The sequence below is a fragment of the Seriola aureovittata genome, chromosome 22 (genome assembly GCF_021018895.1).
Source record: "Seriola aureovittata isolate HTS-2021-v1 ecotype China chromosome 22, ASM2101889v1, whole genome shotgun sequence".
NCBI lineage: Eukaryota > Metazoa > Chordata > Actinopteri > Carangiformes > Carangidae > Seriola > Seriola aureovittata.
This window is the reverse complement of record NC_079385.1, coordinates 19,907,803-19,924,100: the sequence shown is the minus strand read 5'-3', so window position 1 is coordinate 19,924,100 and position 16,298 is coordinate 19,907,803. Positions and strand designations below refer to the sequence as shown.

The window sequence follows — 16,298 nt, the reverse complement described above, 5'->3', positions numbered from 1 at the left end:
TCTTAACGAGGTTCTATAGATCCAATAAATTTGCACATTTCTTTAAGGAGTTCTACAGGGTCCTGAAGAGATTCCAGTGGCTTCGAGAAGGTTTCAGGTCAGTAATTCAGAAGGATTTTAAGAGAACCAATAGGAACCAAGATAGGTTCAGAGAGTTTCACAGAAGTTCCAACAGTTTATAAAAAAGTTCTTCTTGAGAAAATCTTCCAGTGGTAAACCTCTGAAAGAGATTTAAGTATTTCTTTAGAAAGTTTGAGAGGTTCTAAGAGAGGTTCCCGGAGCACTTGAAGAGGTTCCAGTAGTTCTAAGGGAGGGTTCAGGTGAACTTGGAAATGTTTAATCAGCTTCGGAGACGTTCCAGGTTTGAGATGTTCAAGACGTCGTTGAAAATGTTCCGGTGGTTTTTGAGGAAGGTTTTTCTTCAGGAGTTTCAGTTAGTTGTGTTTCTTCTGAAGCAGGTTCTAGGTTCTGGTTCTTAAAGAAGTCACAGGGACACCAGAAGTACTGGGTTCAAGGATATTTACACTTGTAAAATGGAAAAGAAATCAGTCATTCACATAGTAATCAAATCAAATTGGAACATTAGAGCAAATGTTTTGGTGATTAAATGTTTGTGAGGGCGACTCATCAGCAAATGAGGCCGTTAAATCCTCTATAAACTGAAGATACGCTTCGTGAAACGGGTCCAAAACAGTTTGTTATTCGCACTGAACAACATGCAAAAAAAACTTTGGTCCGGTCCTTTTAACAACTGTGTCAGTGAAGTTTCAGTGTTTCTACTTGAGTGGGCGACTGTGGCCGGAGTTTAAACTCCTGTTAAAGCGAGACACTGAAATGAATTCAAATCCATTTCACCTCACAGCAGGTGACCAGCCTCGATACAAGACATGTTTCAGCTCTGGCAAAACCATTACATCACTGTACACTGTGTGTGTGTGTGTGTGTGTGTGTGTGTGTGTGTGTGTGTGTGTGTGTGCGTGTGGTGTGTGTGTGTGTGGGGAAGGAAAACCTGCCCATCTTGGCTGTGGTCTAAAAGCAGCACAATGTCCAGGATTTAAGTTTCACTCTCATTAAAGAAAACCTTCTTCTATTCAGAATAGCTCTGTGTGTGTGTGTGTGTGTGTGTGTGTGTGTGTGTGTCTCAATGAAAGCACTTTCCTTACAGTTTGTCTAAGACAGGCAGATGGACACACACACACACACACGCACACACACTCAGCGACAGTCGATCAAAGGTTCTTTGTGTCTTTATTAAAGCTCCAATCAGGAATTGAATCCAACAAAACATCAAGGAGTTTCTGTGTGTGTTTCTGTGTGTGTGTTTCTGTGTGTGTTTCTGTGTGTGTTTCTGTGTGTGTCCCATCATCTCCTGGTCACCAGTATCTGATGAATCCACTGCGAGGTGGTCGCCTATCGATGATGCGTTCAGGTGGTCCTGTGAGTTTGCTGAGGAGCGGGTCGGAGTGAGATTGTTTGTGTTGGGATGTGTTGCTCATCATCACCTGTAGTCTGTTATGAAATGTGGGAAGTCACATGGGAATATTTATCTGGTCGTCAGGGATTGTGGAGAAATGTTTGATTATTTAATACTGGCGAGTCGTTAGAAAACCAGTGAGTCCCGACTTGTTATTGCTCGCAAACCTTCAAAGCGAATGCGAGCGGTTGTGGGCTAAAGTCACCGGGTTGATCCTCACTCCAGCAGCCAGGTTCTTCCAGTTAAACTTCCCTGGATAAATAGCAGGAGAAAAAAAAAAGAAAAAAGAAAAACAAACTGTACCCATGAGAAGTGATGACTGAAACTCTGAAGAGGTCAAACTCTTCAGAGTTTCACAATAAAGAAAAAGCAAAGATTCGAGAGAAGCTTCCCATCGTGTTGCGACCATGAACCAGGACAGAGCTGGATTCAGGTGAACCAGTATCTGCAGGTCTTAATTGAAAAGCTTTAAATTTCACCTACAAAGGTCGTGACTGTTTTTTCTTGTTGGGAATCAGCTGTTAAGAAGCTCGTTTATTCATAATACTCAGTTTATCTTAGTTTATCTGGCTCCAGGCATCAACAGATTATGAGACAATGGGTCCCAGCGCCTCCAAAATAAACTTCAAACAATGCACCCGTGACAGATCGTGACAGATTGAATTAAATTGAATTAAATTCAGATTTCTAAGTTTTATTATTTTGTTTTGTTGGTAGTTGGTAGTGGTATGTTTGCACTACTTATCTACGACTTGAACGACTGTAATCGAGTCCCAGAAAGAACAACACAAGCACAAAAAAATCTTACAGCGAAATCCAAAATGTTTCGTAAATTTAAAGATATTCACAAAGTTTTGCCGAATCCCAAAGTCACAAAACCAAAAGAAGAACAATTTATTGTGGCTTCCAGTAAATAATCGTACGTCTCACTCTTTGTTTTGTTTCGTCTTCTTAAATTTAATTTGGTTAATGCTGCACAAACTTTGAATTAGCTCAGCATAAAGACTGGAAGCAGGGGGAAACTGTTAGCCTGACGTTTACAAAAACACCTATAATGTGATTATTATATTGTGTCTTTATTGATTAATCTGCACACAAACATTACAAAAAAAGACACAGTTTGTGCTGGAACTATTTTCATGACGAACAACAGTGTATCCCTCCGCCCAGCAGCTCTGTGCAGCGAGTTGCCAGATTTGGTAACTGAGTAGTTTTTATGTTTCTGTTTGTTTGACTTCCTTTAGTATTTGGTTCTAAGCAGGTCGACGTCTTGAATATTTGAGCGTTCTGCGTCATTGTGGAGAACTCGGAGAACATTAAACAGTAGCTGATCTCAGAAGGACAGAAAGTCGGGGAGAGTCCGTTTACAATCCGCTTCTGTCCGTCCGTCTGTTTGACCGCCGTCACTCTGAATACTAGCATCTGTCAAAGCCTTTGTGAGTGTGTGTGTGTGTGTACACTAGCTGCATGCCTAAGCAGAGCTGTCTGAGTCTGAATGGGCCTGTAAGTCTCTATTCTACCTCTGACTGACAGCAGCAGCACAGGAATGCATTTAGACGCTCTCTGATGAATGAGCTGATGTACATATGAAGGATGTTTTCAGCCACGCCCCTTTTGGCAGCCATATTGGAGGTCCTGAGCTCTGTCAACAGCAGAACTGACCATTTAATCTTTGATCTGGAGCCTCGTTTGGCCCCCGAGAGGTTCAGGTTTTTTTACACTAACAACTTGCTTCTGTTTGTTAAATGTACATTTTATCAGGGAACCTTGTTTTCTGATGCAAGTTAGAGACAGACAGACAGGTAGAGAGACAGACAGGTGAGCCCCCTGTTGTCTGCCTGACCTCTCTCACGACCTCAGAGGAAGACAGGTCGTCCATTTACCTGCTCAGGATGTTTGCACGGCTGCTGTCTGACTGCGAGAGATCGTTAAGCTTCGTCAGGGTTCAGTTGAGCTCAGCTGTCGTTGAGTGCTGCTGATTTTGGACGCCACGGTCCACCACACACACACACACACACACACACACACACACACACACACACACACACACACACACACAGGTTTACGACAGACAACATGGAGTGAAGATGCAAAGTCTCCTGAAATTCAATATGTAAAGAAATCATTAAAAATGTTCCACAATAATCAATAATCAGTTTATAAATGGAGTTGGCTCCAGATGTGCTGCTGCTGTTTTATCAGACAGTCCGACGGAGACGCCGGAGGATTTTAATAGTGTATAACTTTAACTTTATAACTTTCTACTTTCCACAATCTTGGGCATCAGGAACTCAGACACTCAAGACATAGAAATAGATACAGATAGAGAAATACTGATGTAGATATATATAGATATAGATATAGATATAGAAATGGATGTACATTAGATATAAAGATAGAAATGGATATAGAAAGAGAAATATTGTTGTGGATATATATATAGAAATAGATAGAGAAATGGATATACATTAGAAATAGAAATATAGATAGAAAGATACAAATAGATATAGAAGTTGATATAGCAGATATTAAAGATTACATTGATCAGACTTCCAGGCCACAGTCTGATTTGTCTGCTGATGTAACAACATCATGACGTTGTGTTCTTCAGTGTCCGGCTGTTTGTTTGCAGTGAAACACAGAGATCTGGAGGAGCTGCTGTTTGTCCTCTGGTATCTTTTTCTTTGGAAACAGACAGCGCAGACTGACGGGACAGATCAGGGAATAAACCCCCTGCGTTCACTTGCCCCTGGGGGGGGAGGGGGGGGCAGCTGACCCGCCCCCGAAAAACAGTGAAAGAAAGAAAGAGTGAAAGAGGACAAAAACAGAGAGAGGCCTCGCTGTCACATTACGCCTCCAAACTACACAACTCTCTTTTCTTTCTTCCTTCAGAGTTTGTCTTTCTGCGGGCCACGGACATTTGAATAATCGTCTGATATCCATCAGTTCGAGCCCGAGGAGTCGGAAAAAAGACAACACACACACACACACACACACACACACACACACACACACACACACACAAAGCTTCATCTAACTCATTACAGAGAGGGGAAAAAACATAAAACATGGTTAATGTATTCGTCTTTTCTTTCATCCCTCTGTTCTCCTTGTTCTTCATACATACCTCTTTTATTCCTCAGTCCACACAGAAAAAACATCTGAACTTGTACAATAAAATGGTTCCTCAGTGTGAATCTGTAACTCTAACTGTGACACACATGAACCTGAGGGGGAAAAAGCTCTTGAGAATAAAGTTTATACAGTATTAAAACTTTTAGACTGTAAATGTTTGACTTTATTTAAGTAATGTATTGACTTAATTAACTTTTTTCATTTGGGAATTTACTCACAAACTATTACAACTTAAATCTGAAAATATTATATAATATTATTTTGTCTTTTGACTTTTAAATAACTTAACTTTTGACTTCAGTGTTTAAAAGTTTCTTTTTACTCGATTCACAAACTTTTACGACTCATAAATATTTTACTAACAAAACTTGTAACTTCAATCTTTTTTCTTTTAACATTTTTTCTCATAGTTGTATGACTTTTCTTTGTAATATTATGACTTAATTTTGAGATTATTACAACTTTCAACTCAAATAATTTTGTCTTGTAAATGTTTGATTTCAGACTTTAATCTGGAACTGCGACTTTTCTCAGCTTTATTTTCTAAATATTATGACTTCAAAATTTTACCATTTTTTCCTTGTATTATTTTGACTTTATTCCCTAAATATTACAACCTTTCCTTGTAATTTACTGTAATGTCATCTATAATATAGTATAATGTACTTGTTAATTTTTAAATACGACTGAAATCACAAAGTATTCAACTTTTTTTGTGAATATTTTTACTATATTCACAAAAAAGGTTGAAGGTTGCACAATATAGTTTTTCTTTATACTAGTCTAGTGTTTTTCTCTTAAACTGGTCACAAGTGACGGATGTAAACAACTCACCGAACAAGCGACAAAATACAGAAGCCTGTATTTAATGGACACTAACGAGGAGATTCACAGTGAATCAGAAATGTGGTTTCTGCAGCTGTTTCAAAATAAAAGCTGAAGCAGAAAAAGGTCATGACAGTGTAAATACAATATAAATAGTACAAGACTGTTAGATATGACTATTGTATGAAGTCATATGACATCATACCAGCAGGGTAATCAGGGCTGGATATTTCCTTATTGTTGAAGCACAACAATACCTCCACCATCATCATCCTCATCATCATCATCGTCATAATCCTCATCACCATGTGTGTCTCTGAGTTCAGTAATGTCCCATATCTCATGACTGAAGTAAATAAAAACGCACCACACACGTTACTGTTGGACCACCGTCACGGAGCGAGCAGTAGATCTGAAATGAAATGATACTGTAGATTAGTCATTCAAGTCATTTATGAAGTAACAATGCCACATAATTCCTGGTTTTGGCTTCTCAGTTTTGCTTGTTTTATATTATTGTAAATTGAATATTCATTGAGTTTAAACTGTTGACATTCTGCAGTTGTCAGTTTGGGTTCTGGGAGATTTTAATGAATATTTTTCATTATTTTCTGATGTTTTATGAACAATTTGATGACTCAATTAAGCAGTAAACAACTATTTAATCCCTAATGAATAGAAATGTTACAGTATTAGCTGCAGCCTGAGCTAGCAGCTAGCATTAGTAGACTGAAAGATGAAGATGATTTAACGAACAGGGCATGAAACTGTGCTTAGCTGCCAGGAAATTAATGTCAGCTAAAAACACATTAAGCTAACATAACATGGAGGGCAGAGCTAACAGTGATACAACATCAGCTAAAGCTATCCTAAGCTACCTATTAGTTAACAAGGCTAGAGAGCTCAAAGCTAACATGATATTAGCAGGGCTAAGGTATCAATGATCATCAGCTTCAACATCAGCTAACAGTGCACAGAGCTAACATAACATTAAAGTGGCAAAGATATGGAAGTCCAGTATCCTCTACCAGGGCAAAGCAATGCTAAACTACCTGTGACTCAAAATCACCTAACAGGGCAAGAAGCTAATATAACACTGGAGGAACAAAGCTAATGCTGAAACGCTTAAAAATTGCCTGAAAGGGCAAAGCTAAAAGGGAATGAAGCTAACTTTACATCACAGGGGCAAAGCTAACAGGCTATAAAGCTACTTTACTTACCAAGAAGCTAATGTAATGGTAGATACACAAAGCTAATATTGACGCAATCACACATTGGCTGAAAGAGCAAGAGCAATGAGCATCAGCTAACAGGGAATGAAGCTAACGTAACATTACAGGGCAAAGCTTATTAAGCAACATCACACGAGTTGCTGTGCTGATATTCAGTTCAACATCATGACTGTGAGTGTGATATTGCTTTTATACAACAACAGATTATGATTTGTTGGTTTATTTTATCATTCATTTGGCTACACCAACACCAATAGCTCCGCAGAAGCTAACATAACTTTAGAGGGGCAAAGCTAGCGAGTCAACATTCAGCAGGACCCGAGCTAACGTAAGCTTTGAGGGAAAGAATATCTAACGTAAACTCGTTAGCAAGAAGCTAGCTCAATAAATTATCAGAATTTCTACAGTTTGTTAAAGACATTAGGGATTTTGCCTCTAATAAAAGGCTTTTAAGTAATTTATGGTTTTGGATTCTTCTCAGTAAATCATGTTTGAAATAATAACCAAACCTTCTGTAAATAGCCCTGTTTTTTTTAAACTGTTTATACAAGATATGCGACCACATGTAGAGAGTCACAGAGCTCTCAGTCTGGGTAATGAACAGCTCAGTGTCTGAAAACACGCTCACATATAAAGATATATATTTCTGAGTGTTAGTTAATAAATGAAGTGAATGAAGACTGCGTTCAAAGCGCAGTAATACAAACCTGAATGTGTGCGTTAAAGCAGTAAAAGCCAATCAGCCGTGACACTGTCGGTCTGGTCTGAGTAAAGGAACATTCTGCTAAAATGAGCCCAAACAAACCTTCTCTGTGTGACCGGGCTACCTGTCGCCAATGTTGTAAAGCTTCACACACACACACACACACACACACACACACACACACACATTAACAGGCTTTATGGCGTGTTGAGAAAGTTCCTTAACAACCAGTATATTCAACCTGCAGACGACACACCCTCCCTGTGTGTGCTGGAGACAGAGACGGCCTGTCTCTCCGCTTCCTTTCAGACCGCAGCCCTCCTGAGTGGAAAGACGCTACCTGCCGATAGTTATCAGGCTCTCACAGAGCAGAAAATAGACGGGCTCAGATAAGGGAGAGAAAAGAGAGGAGAGAGAACGTCATGGCCGCACACAAACACAACACAACAAACGATGTCCCTGTCCCTCCGAGCCAATCAGAAACACTGATGTCACCATGTTTTGACTTGTAGCTGAGTAAATTTTTAAAAACAGATGTTGGTTTAAGGCCACTGGTTACTTCACCCCCACAAAACATTACCAAAGATTTAGCTATTTGTAAATCTTTAAACTACACAGTGGATTAGATTAGATTAGATACTGACATGACATATTTGTAATTAGGTAGCGTCGCATTAAAGTCATGTTTAGCTTTGTTAGCGTGGTGTTGACGTCACACATATACTCCACAGGCTTTTTTTCAGTGTATGTTTATTGTACAAATGACCAACAAGCTCAGTGACAAACTGTGGGAAAAACCTACAGTGGAGATATCAGATAAAAACAACGTGAATTATTGTTTTTATTTTTGATAAATCTTACGATCATTGTCCAGTTTGTCGAGAAAATGTCATAAAATAGTGAAACCGCAAACATATAGTTTACTATCATATGTTATGGCAACCAAAAGCATCCAATTCCCACATTTTAGAAGTGAAAAAATGACATTTTTTGCTTAAAATATACTGATGTAGGTTGTTAAATTAGCTGCAGATCATTTGTACAGATACACGTAGTAATTGTTTAAACTCTACAGTTGCCAGATCTCAACGCAACTCAACGCCTATAGGAGATTTCGGATGGTTTAACCTGCTCTCCAACGCCATCATCTCCTACAGAACATCATCATGTTCGTTCTTCGAAAGATTAAGGAAACTCTGATTTGGTCAAATTTACGTAGGTGACGTCACATAAACAAGGTTGATCTTCAGCATCTTCTGAATGTCTCAACTCTGTTTCCTGTCCAGGTAGAAGAGCAGCCATCTTTGTTTTGATCCCGAAACAGAGTCGCAGCTTCAGAAAGAAGTTATAAAAATCTTTCATTAATCACATTTAGAGATGTGACACAAACGTGTGCTCGTACATCAGGGTTGTAAACTGTGTCCACATACTTTCTGCCAGGTTTTTTCTTTGCTAGAAGTCATGTAGGAAGCTTGGTAGAGGTCATTGAAAGTCCTGGAACTTCAGAGCGGAGCAGGGAAAGCTGGTTCATTCATTCATTCATTCATTCATTCATTCATTCATTCTTTTCTTGCTTTCTCTCTTTCCAGTAACTTCCACTCCCGTCTTGTTTCTCACTCAGGTGTGTGTTGACTCATTCCTTTCACCAGCTCTTTGAAGGAGGCGTGAAGTCATGTGTGTGTGTGTGTGTGTGTGTGTGTGTGTGTTTGTGTGTGTGTGTGTGCTACCTGAGTCCTGAGTAGATGCTTTGTGAAACTAAATGTTTTTATATGTGAAATGTGTGTGTGTGTGTGTGTATTGAATGGTCTCTGTGTGTGAACACAGACTCTGTGGCCGTTTTATGACCTTATGTCTCTTTAATAATTCATGAGTCATTAATGCAGTGTTTGTATTTCTAATTAACTGTTTGGAGCAGGATGATATTTATTATGATTAAGATCTGAAAACCATTCATAAAAGCTGATGTTGATTTATTTAAATGTATTTTATGACTTATTATTATATTAATTTGTGAGTTTACTGCAAAAAGTGTAAAGGTTGAGAAACATTAACCATCACCTCTCTCTCTTTTTCTTTGCAGTGATCTGAGTATGAATAATATGACTGTGTTGTCCAGTGGAGCTTTGTCCAACCTGCACTTCCTGGAGGAGCTGTGAGTCTCACACACACACACACACACACACATACACACACACACACACACACACACACAGGTTTTCATTCCTTGCTGATATGTCATCATTTACCGTGTTCGAGTCGAGGAGGTGACACCTGATGAAATTCCAGGAATCTCAGTGTGAATCAGAGCTGCGAGATTTCCAGGTTGAACACACAAAGTCTGTTCAACAGTTTACAAACAAACTGGTTACAGGTGCGCTTCATTCAACCGTCTCCTAGAAATTATGTTTATGATTTAGAAAAAGATCCTGGTCTGGTTTAACACGGGAAAACGTCACAGCGACTTCAGACTCAACGTCTTTACATTTAAAGCTCCTCCAGTGTAAAGGTCTGTGTCCATGTGTAGTGTGATTATAGATTATAGATCAGCTCTAGCTTCTATATTAATACTGTGAAACTATCAAAGCCTCAGTCCACAGAGAAATGCACACAGCCTGTATTCAGAAACTGAGCTCAGAGCCTCCTCACGCTGTTTAACACCTTATTAAGCCGTTTAAAAAATCATCATCTCAAACACCCTGATATGACTCGTTGTATTAGAGAAATATAAGAGATCTTAGTGCGGGGCGATATCATGATCATGATTAATGAACGATTCTCTCTTTTTTTGTCTTTGAGCCACAAACTGCTGGTGTCACATTCAGGCGCAGGAATTGTTTTTCTATTGTTTTCTCGCCTTCCCTGATGACGGACGCGGCCTTCGTTTTAGGTCTGAGCTCCTGGGATCGAGGCTTAGTGTTTGTGCATGATATGAGCGTCTGCAGTGAGGGTGTGTGTGCGGCCGAGCAGCTCAGATATCTGTGAGGATACGATATGTAATCCCATCTGTCCTCACCTACCTAAGGCTGGATTACCAGCTGGGCAAAACAGGCAACACTGCCCCCGGGGCCCAAGACCCCACAGGGCCCTGAAATCCCCTGGCTTCATTCCACATCAGCATGCATCTAAATTATTTCATAAATTACAAATCAGATCTTTGTCAAAATCTACTTTTAAAATCATTAAATTTTTTAGTTTGTATTTTGCACATTTGAAGGTGTCAGGTAATTGACACATAAAATAAACTCATACTCATTATCATCAGTATTGTAAGGGTGCAGACAACCTTTATTTTCAGTTGATCTGACACTTAATTTTTATAGTAAACAGTGGATTGTTTGGTGTAAAAAATTAATTCACCTTTATTTCCTGAAGTCTATTCAAATGGCTTGTTTTATCTGACCAATGGTTCTATGATTAATGGGGGGAGGGGATCCGTGAACAAACCCCTGGGAGGTTAAACCGGCGATGCACCCAGCAGCAGCGTCTCTGCAGACGGACGCTGATGGACTAAATTAAAGCTCAGGGTTCGGCCTGTGAACAGCTGACCTCACAGAGACCTGAACATGACTCTGGCTGCTGTTCTGCTCTGCTGCCAGCCATGTGTGTTTATACGTGTGTCTGTGTGTGTGTGATATTTGTCACCGTGGCGTGAGAAACGTCACTACGGCGATAGGACACCGCGAGAGGTGCATGCTGGGTACATGCGGACTGGCTGAACTCTGCGTGGCCTCGAAAAACACACAGACTCTGCAGGACCCATTACAGCCCAGTGTTTTCTGGTAGTTTGAAAGTCAGGACTTAGTGGGAATATCATGTTTACTGGGGAAGAAGATACGTCACCATGTTGATGTTTGACTATTGATATGTAACCAATCACAAAATGGTGCACAGCATATCCCTTGTTGTTGCTGTTATGAAAAGTATTATTTTATTTTTTTACATTTGCTTTCACCACTTCAACTCTTCCTCTCTCTGTCTCAGGCGTTTGGCGGGAAACGATCTGTCATTCATCCCCAGAGGAGCGTTCGCCGGCCTCTACAATCTCAAAGTGCTGTAAGTCCACACACACGTTTCTGTTTTTGTCATTGATGCAATGACTTCCAGAGACACTTACCCTGAACTTAAAACAGCCCTTTGAAGTTGTGAGGACTGTCCTCACAATGTAGAAAAGTCCTCACAATAAAGAAATTTCACCATTATGTAGAAATGTCCTCATAATGCAGAATTATCATTATAATGTAGAAATATCCTCATAATGCAGAAATGTCCTCATATTGTAGAAATGTCCTCAAAATGTAGAAATGTCCTCATAATGTAGAAATGTCCTCATAATGCAGAATTATCATTATAATGTAGAAATATCCTCACAATGTTGAAATATCCTCACAATGTAGAAAAGTCCTCACAATAAAGAAATGTCCTCAAAATGTAGAAATGTCCTCAAAATGCAGAAATGTCCTCAAAATGTAGAAATGTCTTCATAATGCAGAAATGTCCTCATAATGTAGAAATGTCCTCAAAATGTAGAAATGTCCTCACAATGCAGAAATGTCCGCATAATGTAGAAATGTCCTCAAAATGTAGAAATGTCCTCATAATGCAGAATTATCATTATAATGTATAAATGTCCTCATAATGTAGAAATGTCCTCACAATGCAGAAAAATGTCCTCACAATGTAGAAATGTCCTCATAATACAGAAATGTCCTCAAAATGTAGAAATGGCCTCATAATGTAGAAATGTCCTCATAATGTAGAAATGTCCTCACAATGTAGAAATGTCCTCATAATGCAGAATTATCATTATAATGTAAAAATGTCTTCATAATGTAGAAATGTCCTCACAATGTAGAAATGTCCTCATAATGTAGAAATGTCCTCATAATGCAGAATTATCATTATAATGTAGAAATGTCCTCATAATGTAGAAATGTCCTCACAATGCAGAAATGTCCTCACAATGTAGAAATGTCCTCATAATGCAGAAATGTCCTCAAAATGTAGAAATGTCCTCATAATGTAGAAATGTCCTCATAATGCAGAATTATCATTATAATGTAAAAATGTCTTCATAATGTAGAAATGTCCTCACAGTGTAGAAATGTCCTCATAATGTAGAAATGTCCTCACAATGTAGAAATGTCCTCATAATGCAGAATTATCATTATAATGTAGAAATGTCCTCGTAATGTAGAAATGTCCTCATAATGTAGAAATGTCCTCATAATGCAGAAATGTCCTCACAATGCAGAAATGTCCTCACAATGCAGAAATGTCCTCACAATGTAGAAATGTCCTCACAATGCAGAAATGTCCTCACAATGCAGAAATGTCCTCACAATGTAGAAATGTCCTCATAATGTAGAAATGTCCTCACAATGCATACATGTCCTCACAATGCAGAAATGTCCTCACAATGCATACATGTCCTCTGTACAGCGGTTAAAACTGGTCCTCACAGAGACCGTTACACACACTTGCGGCCACACTGTAATAATGTGTGGTATGTTTACTGGTGCTAATGATTCACAGACACTTTGAAGACGTCCTCTGTCTCGGTTTAGTGACTTTCTGTTGTTTGAAACAACACGTCTGTCCACTGTTCACCTCCCACATGTTTACTCACATCAACACATCATTTCTGCTGTGTTTCATCCATCACTGTTCACTTTTAACTCACTTTTAATGATTGTTTGCAAAACAAAACCTGTGATATTACAATGAGAATGACAAATGACTTTACTAGTGCAAATAAATAAACTGACTGCACACATTTCAACAGTAGTAATAATGTGGGGAAAGATTTAATGATACATTTTGAAGTAATTAAATTCCTGCCCAGTAGTTCGAGGCCGCTGCTCTGACAGTTGTTAACTCATCAGTATGTTTTTTGTTTTTCTCAACATGTTTATAGCAGATTGGATGAGTCGTCATGTGACTTTGTCTGAACTGTTTCAGGATGCTGCAGAACAACCAGCTGAGGTCGGTCCCCGGTGAGACGTTCAACAACCTGCACAACCTGCAGTCGCTGTGAGACACACACAGACACACACTCCATCCTTTTATCTCCTTTTACGCTTTGGTGGAAAGGAATCTTCAGTCTCTCACACACACACACACACACACACACACACACACACACACACGTATATTAATTTATGTAGGTCCGACACTGTGCTCTCAGCCTGAAAACACACAGTAATTATACTGAAACTGTACCTGTGTGTGTGTGTGTGTGTGTGTGTGTGTGTGTGTGTGTGTGTGTGTGTGCGCGTGTGTGTGTGTGTGCGCGTGTGTGGGTAGATAAGGGTATAAGAATGGAGACGTCTAAGGTCTCTCTCCCATTATGTGAAGTCCCATCCTTCTCTTCTCTCTCTGGACATGAACAGAGGAGGTATTGTTGGGACAGACAGACAGACAGACAGACAGACAGACAGACAGACAGACAGCTCTCCTACAGAACATGTTTATGTTGCACAACCTGAAGAAAAACCGTGAGTTTTCGGACCAGAATGAAAAGGAAAGGGAACCAGGCGAACATTACTGATGCTGTTCTTCATTCTTTTCTTTGTACAGACCTAAAGCCTTAATGGGAAGGTGGACCAGAGGGAAACTGAACAGTCTGGAGTCCAGACTTAGACCACGTCCACATTAAAGCCGATTTGCTTCCACGTTAATGATTCTGCATGGTTTTAGTAGAGAGCTCTGTCCACAGTGAAACACCTGAACAGCATGAATATAGTTAAATATCCTCTTTGTTCTATATCAACATTTAAAACGTGATTATAGAAAAAGTTAAAGGTCATAGTTTTGTACCTACATTTAAAGTGTTCCACTCTCCAGAGGTCGTTTTGGGGCAGAAAGACGTGGTTTTTGTCTGCAAATATGGCTGACACGTAGAGAATAAGATGAGTTTAACCAGACTTATACAGATGGACTCTCAATTCTGGTTACTTCTTTGGATTTTCCAGGATTGCGTTTTTAAAGATTATTGTTCCACATTGCAGCCTATTGCAGAGGCAATTCATATGAGAGGCTTTTACTTTGAAAAACAAGGAGGAAGCCAAATTTTTCTGGCTGGTCAGGAAGGGAGTGTGTGTCCACTGAGTAATATTTTTAAGATCTTGACATGATGACAAGAATCAGAGACAGTTTGTTTTCTTGTGCTCATTAAAAGATCGTTTTGTGGTCTCATTAAAACAAAAATTTGGAAAAATAAAATATCAAAAAATCATTTTCTAACAATCGTGAGGAAACAACAAGAAAGAGAAAATCATCTTAGTGTGGCTGTTTGGCAGCGACTGACACACACAATCCTCTCAGCAATAAGTCTGCACTCATTAAAATACCTTCGTTTTTCCCCAAGAGCCTGTTGGCTGGTCGAGTGGTGCTCGAGCAGACGCCGATCATTCCTCTGCGCTGGTCAAACACTCGACCTCTAATGTTCCTCTTAAACGGCTTCAAAGTGAATTGAAGCCTCAGAGTGCGACGACGTTTTAGAGCCTAAAGCTGCGACATTTTCTCATACATATTCAAAAAGGAAATGTTTTCTGTTACTATTATTAAGAATAAGAAATATAAAGCTCAGAATGAAAGTGAAAAATAACATATGATCGGATCAAATTACACTCATAGTGACACTGGGATTTTTTTGAATGATCTTTTTGATTATTGTAAAGTCTGGTGATCTTTAGCTGCTGACAATATACAGACTGTAATCTTCAAAAATCAGCTTTGCAATATAAAGGACAAAAAATGAAATAAGCATAATAAATAAATGCAGAATAAATACATTTTGGTAATGAAAGGATATTTCTATATTGTTTTTTACAATGAAGGAAATCTAATTTTCTTGAGAAACACTTTTGTTTGTTTACAAGAACAAAACTCTACACGGCACCTTTGTTTGTTTCTAAATCATAATAATCAATAATTCAGAATCTCACACTGTACAACTACATTACCATGCTATATATTATATTACAGGAGCTATTTGTATGTTTTGCTATTGCTACATAGCTAGCATTAGCATGAACAGCTGTTTACTTACCAGTTTTTCCAAGAGTTTCAGCCATTGTTGTGTTTACAATACAAGAGGTTATAATACGTCCTCTGAGCAGCTAATTCTTCAGAGCAGACTGGACACTACAGTGACTCAGTATCGGAAAGTGGCGAGATGGGCCAACTGGGTCGGGGCTAGCCGGTTAGCATGCTAACTCCAGTAGAAGAACAGCTGTTGGTTAGTAAACGAATGAAGTTTGATGCTGAACTCACAGAGTTTCTTCTAGACTGGTAAGTAAATAGGTGCTAATGGTAATGTTAGCTATGTAGTGATAGCAAAACTTACAAATAGCTCCCTTAAGAACGAAAAAAAATCAACACTATTAAGTAAAAGAATATATACTGTATGAAAAGATGGATAAAATTTAACAATTAAATACAATAATTTCCGTCTATATACAGTATGTAATGTGTATATTTCTCTTTTTTTCTGTAGCCGTCTAGATGCTAATCACATCTCCAGCGTTCCCATTGGCTGTTTCTCAGGCCTGCGTTCGCTCCGTCACCTGTGGTTGGACGATAACTCTCTGACGGAGGTGCCGGTGGAGGCTCTGAGCGATCTGCCCGCCCTGCAGGCCATGACCCTCGCCCTCAACCACATCAGCCACGTTCCTGACCACGCCTTCAGCAAGCTGGGCCGCCTGGTGGTGCTGTACGTGCTCCTGAACACACACACACACACACACACACACACACACACACACACACACACACACACGCAATCACAGATTTGAAAAACAGGAAATTAAAAATGATTTCAAAATCAAGCAAAGAGATGAACATCTATAAAAATAAATCTATTGGACTTTATTCAATTTTGGAGAAAATCAGTTCAACAAGGTTTAATCTGAGACAGCTGGGTGAGTTG

At 39.2% G+C, this 16,298-nt stretch overlaps 1 protein-coding gene across 2 annotated transcripts in view; it reads left to right on the top strand.

Annotated features, from left to right (window-relative positions):
* Positions 1-16,298, top strand: part of LOC130163789 (leucine-rich repeat-containing G-protein coupled receptor 5-like) — a 35,807-nt gene that overhangs the window by 2,340 nt on the left and 17,169 nt on the right. For both annotated transcript variants that reach the window (XM_056368178.1, XM_056368177.1), the window contains exons 2-5: positions 9,450-9,521; positions 11,351-11,422; positions 13,328-13,399; positions 15,867-16,082. In XM_056368178.1, coding sequence (XP_056224153.1) covers positions 9,450-9,521; positions 11,351-11,422; positions 13,328-13,399; positions 15,867-16,082 — 432 coding nt within the window. The remainder of the gene's footprint in view (positions 1-9,449; positions 9,522-11,350; positions 11,423-13,327; positions 13,400-15,866; positions 16,083-16,298) is intronic.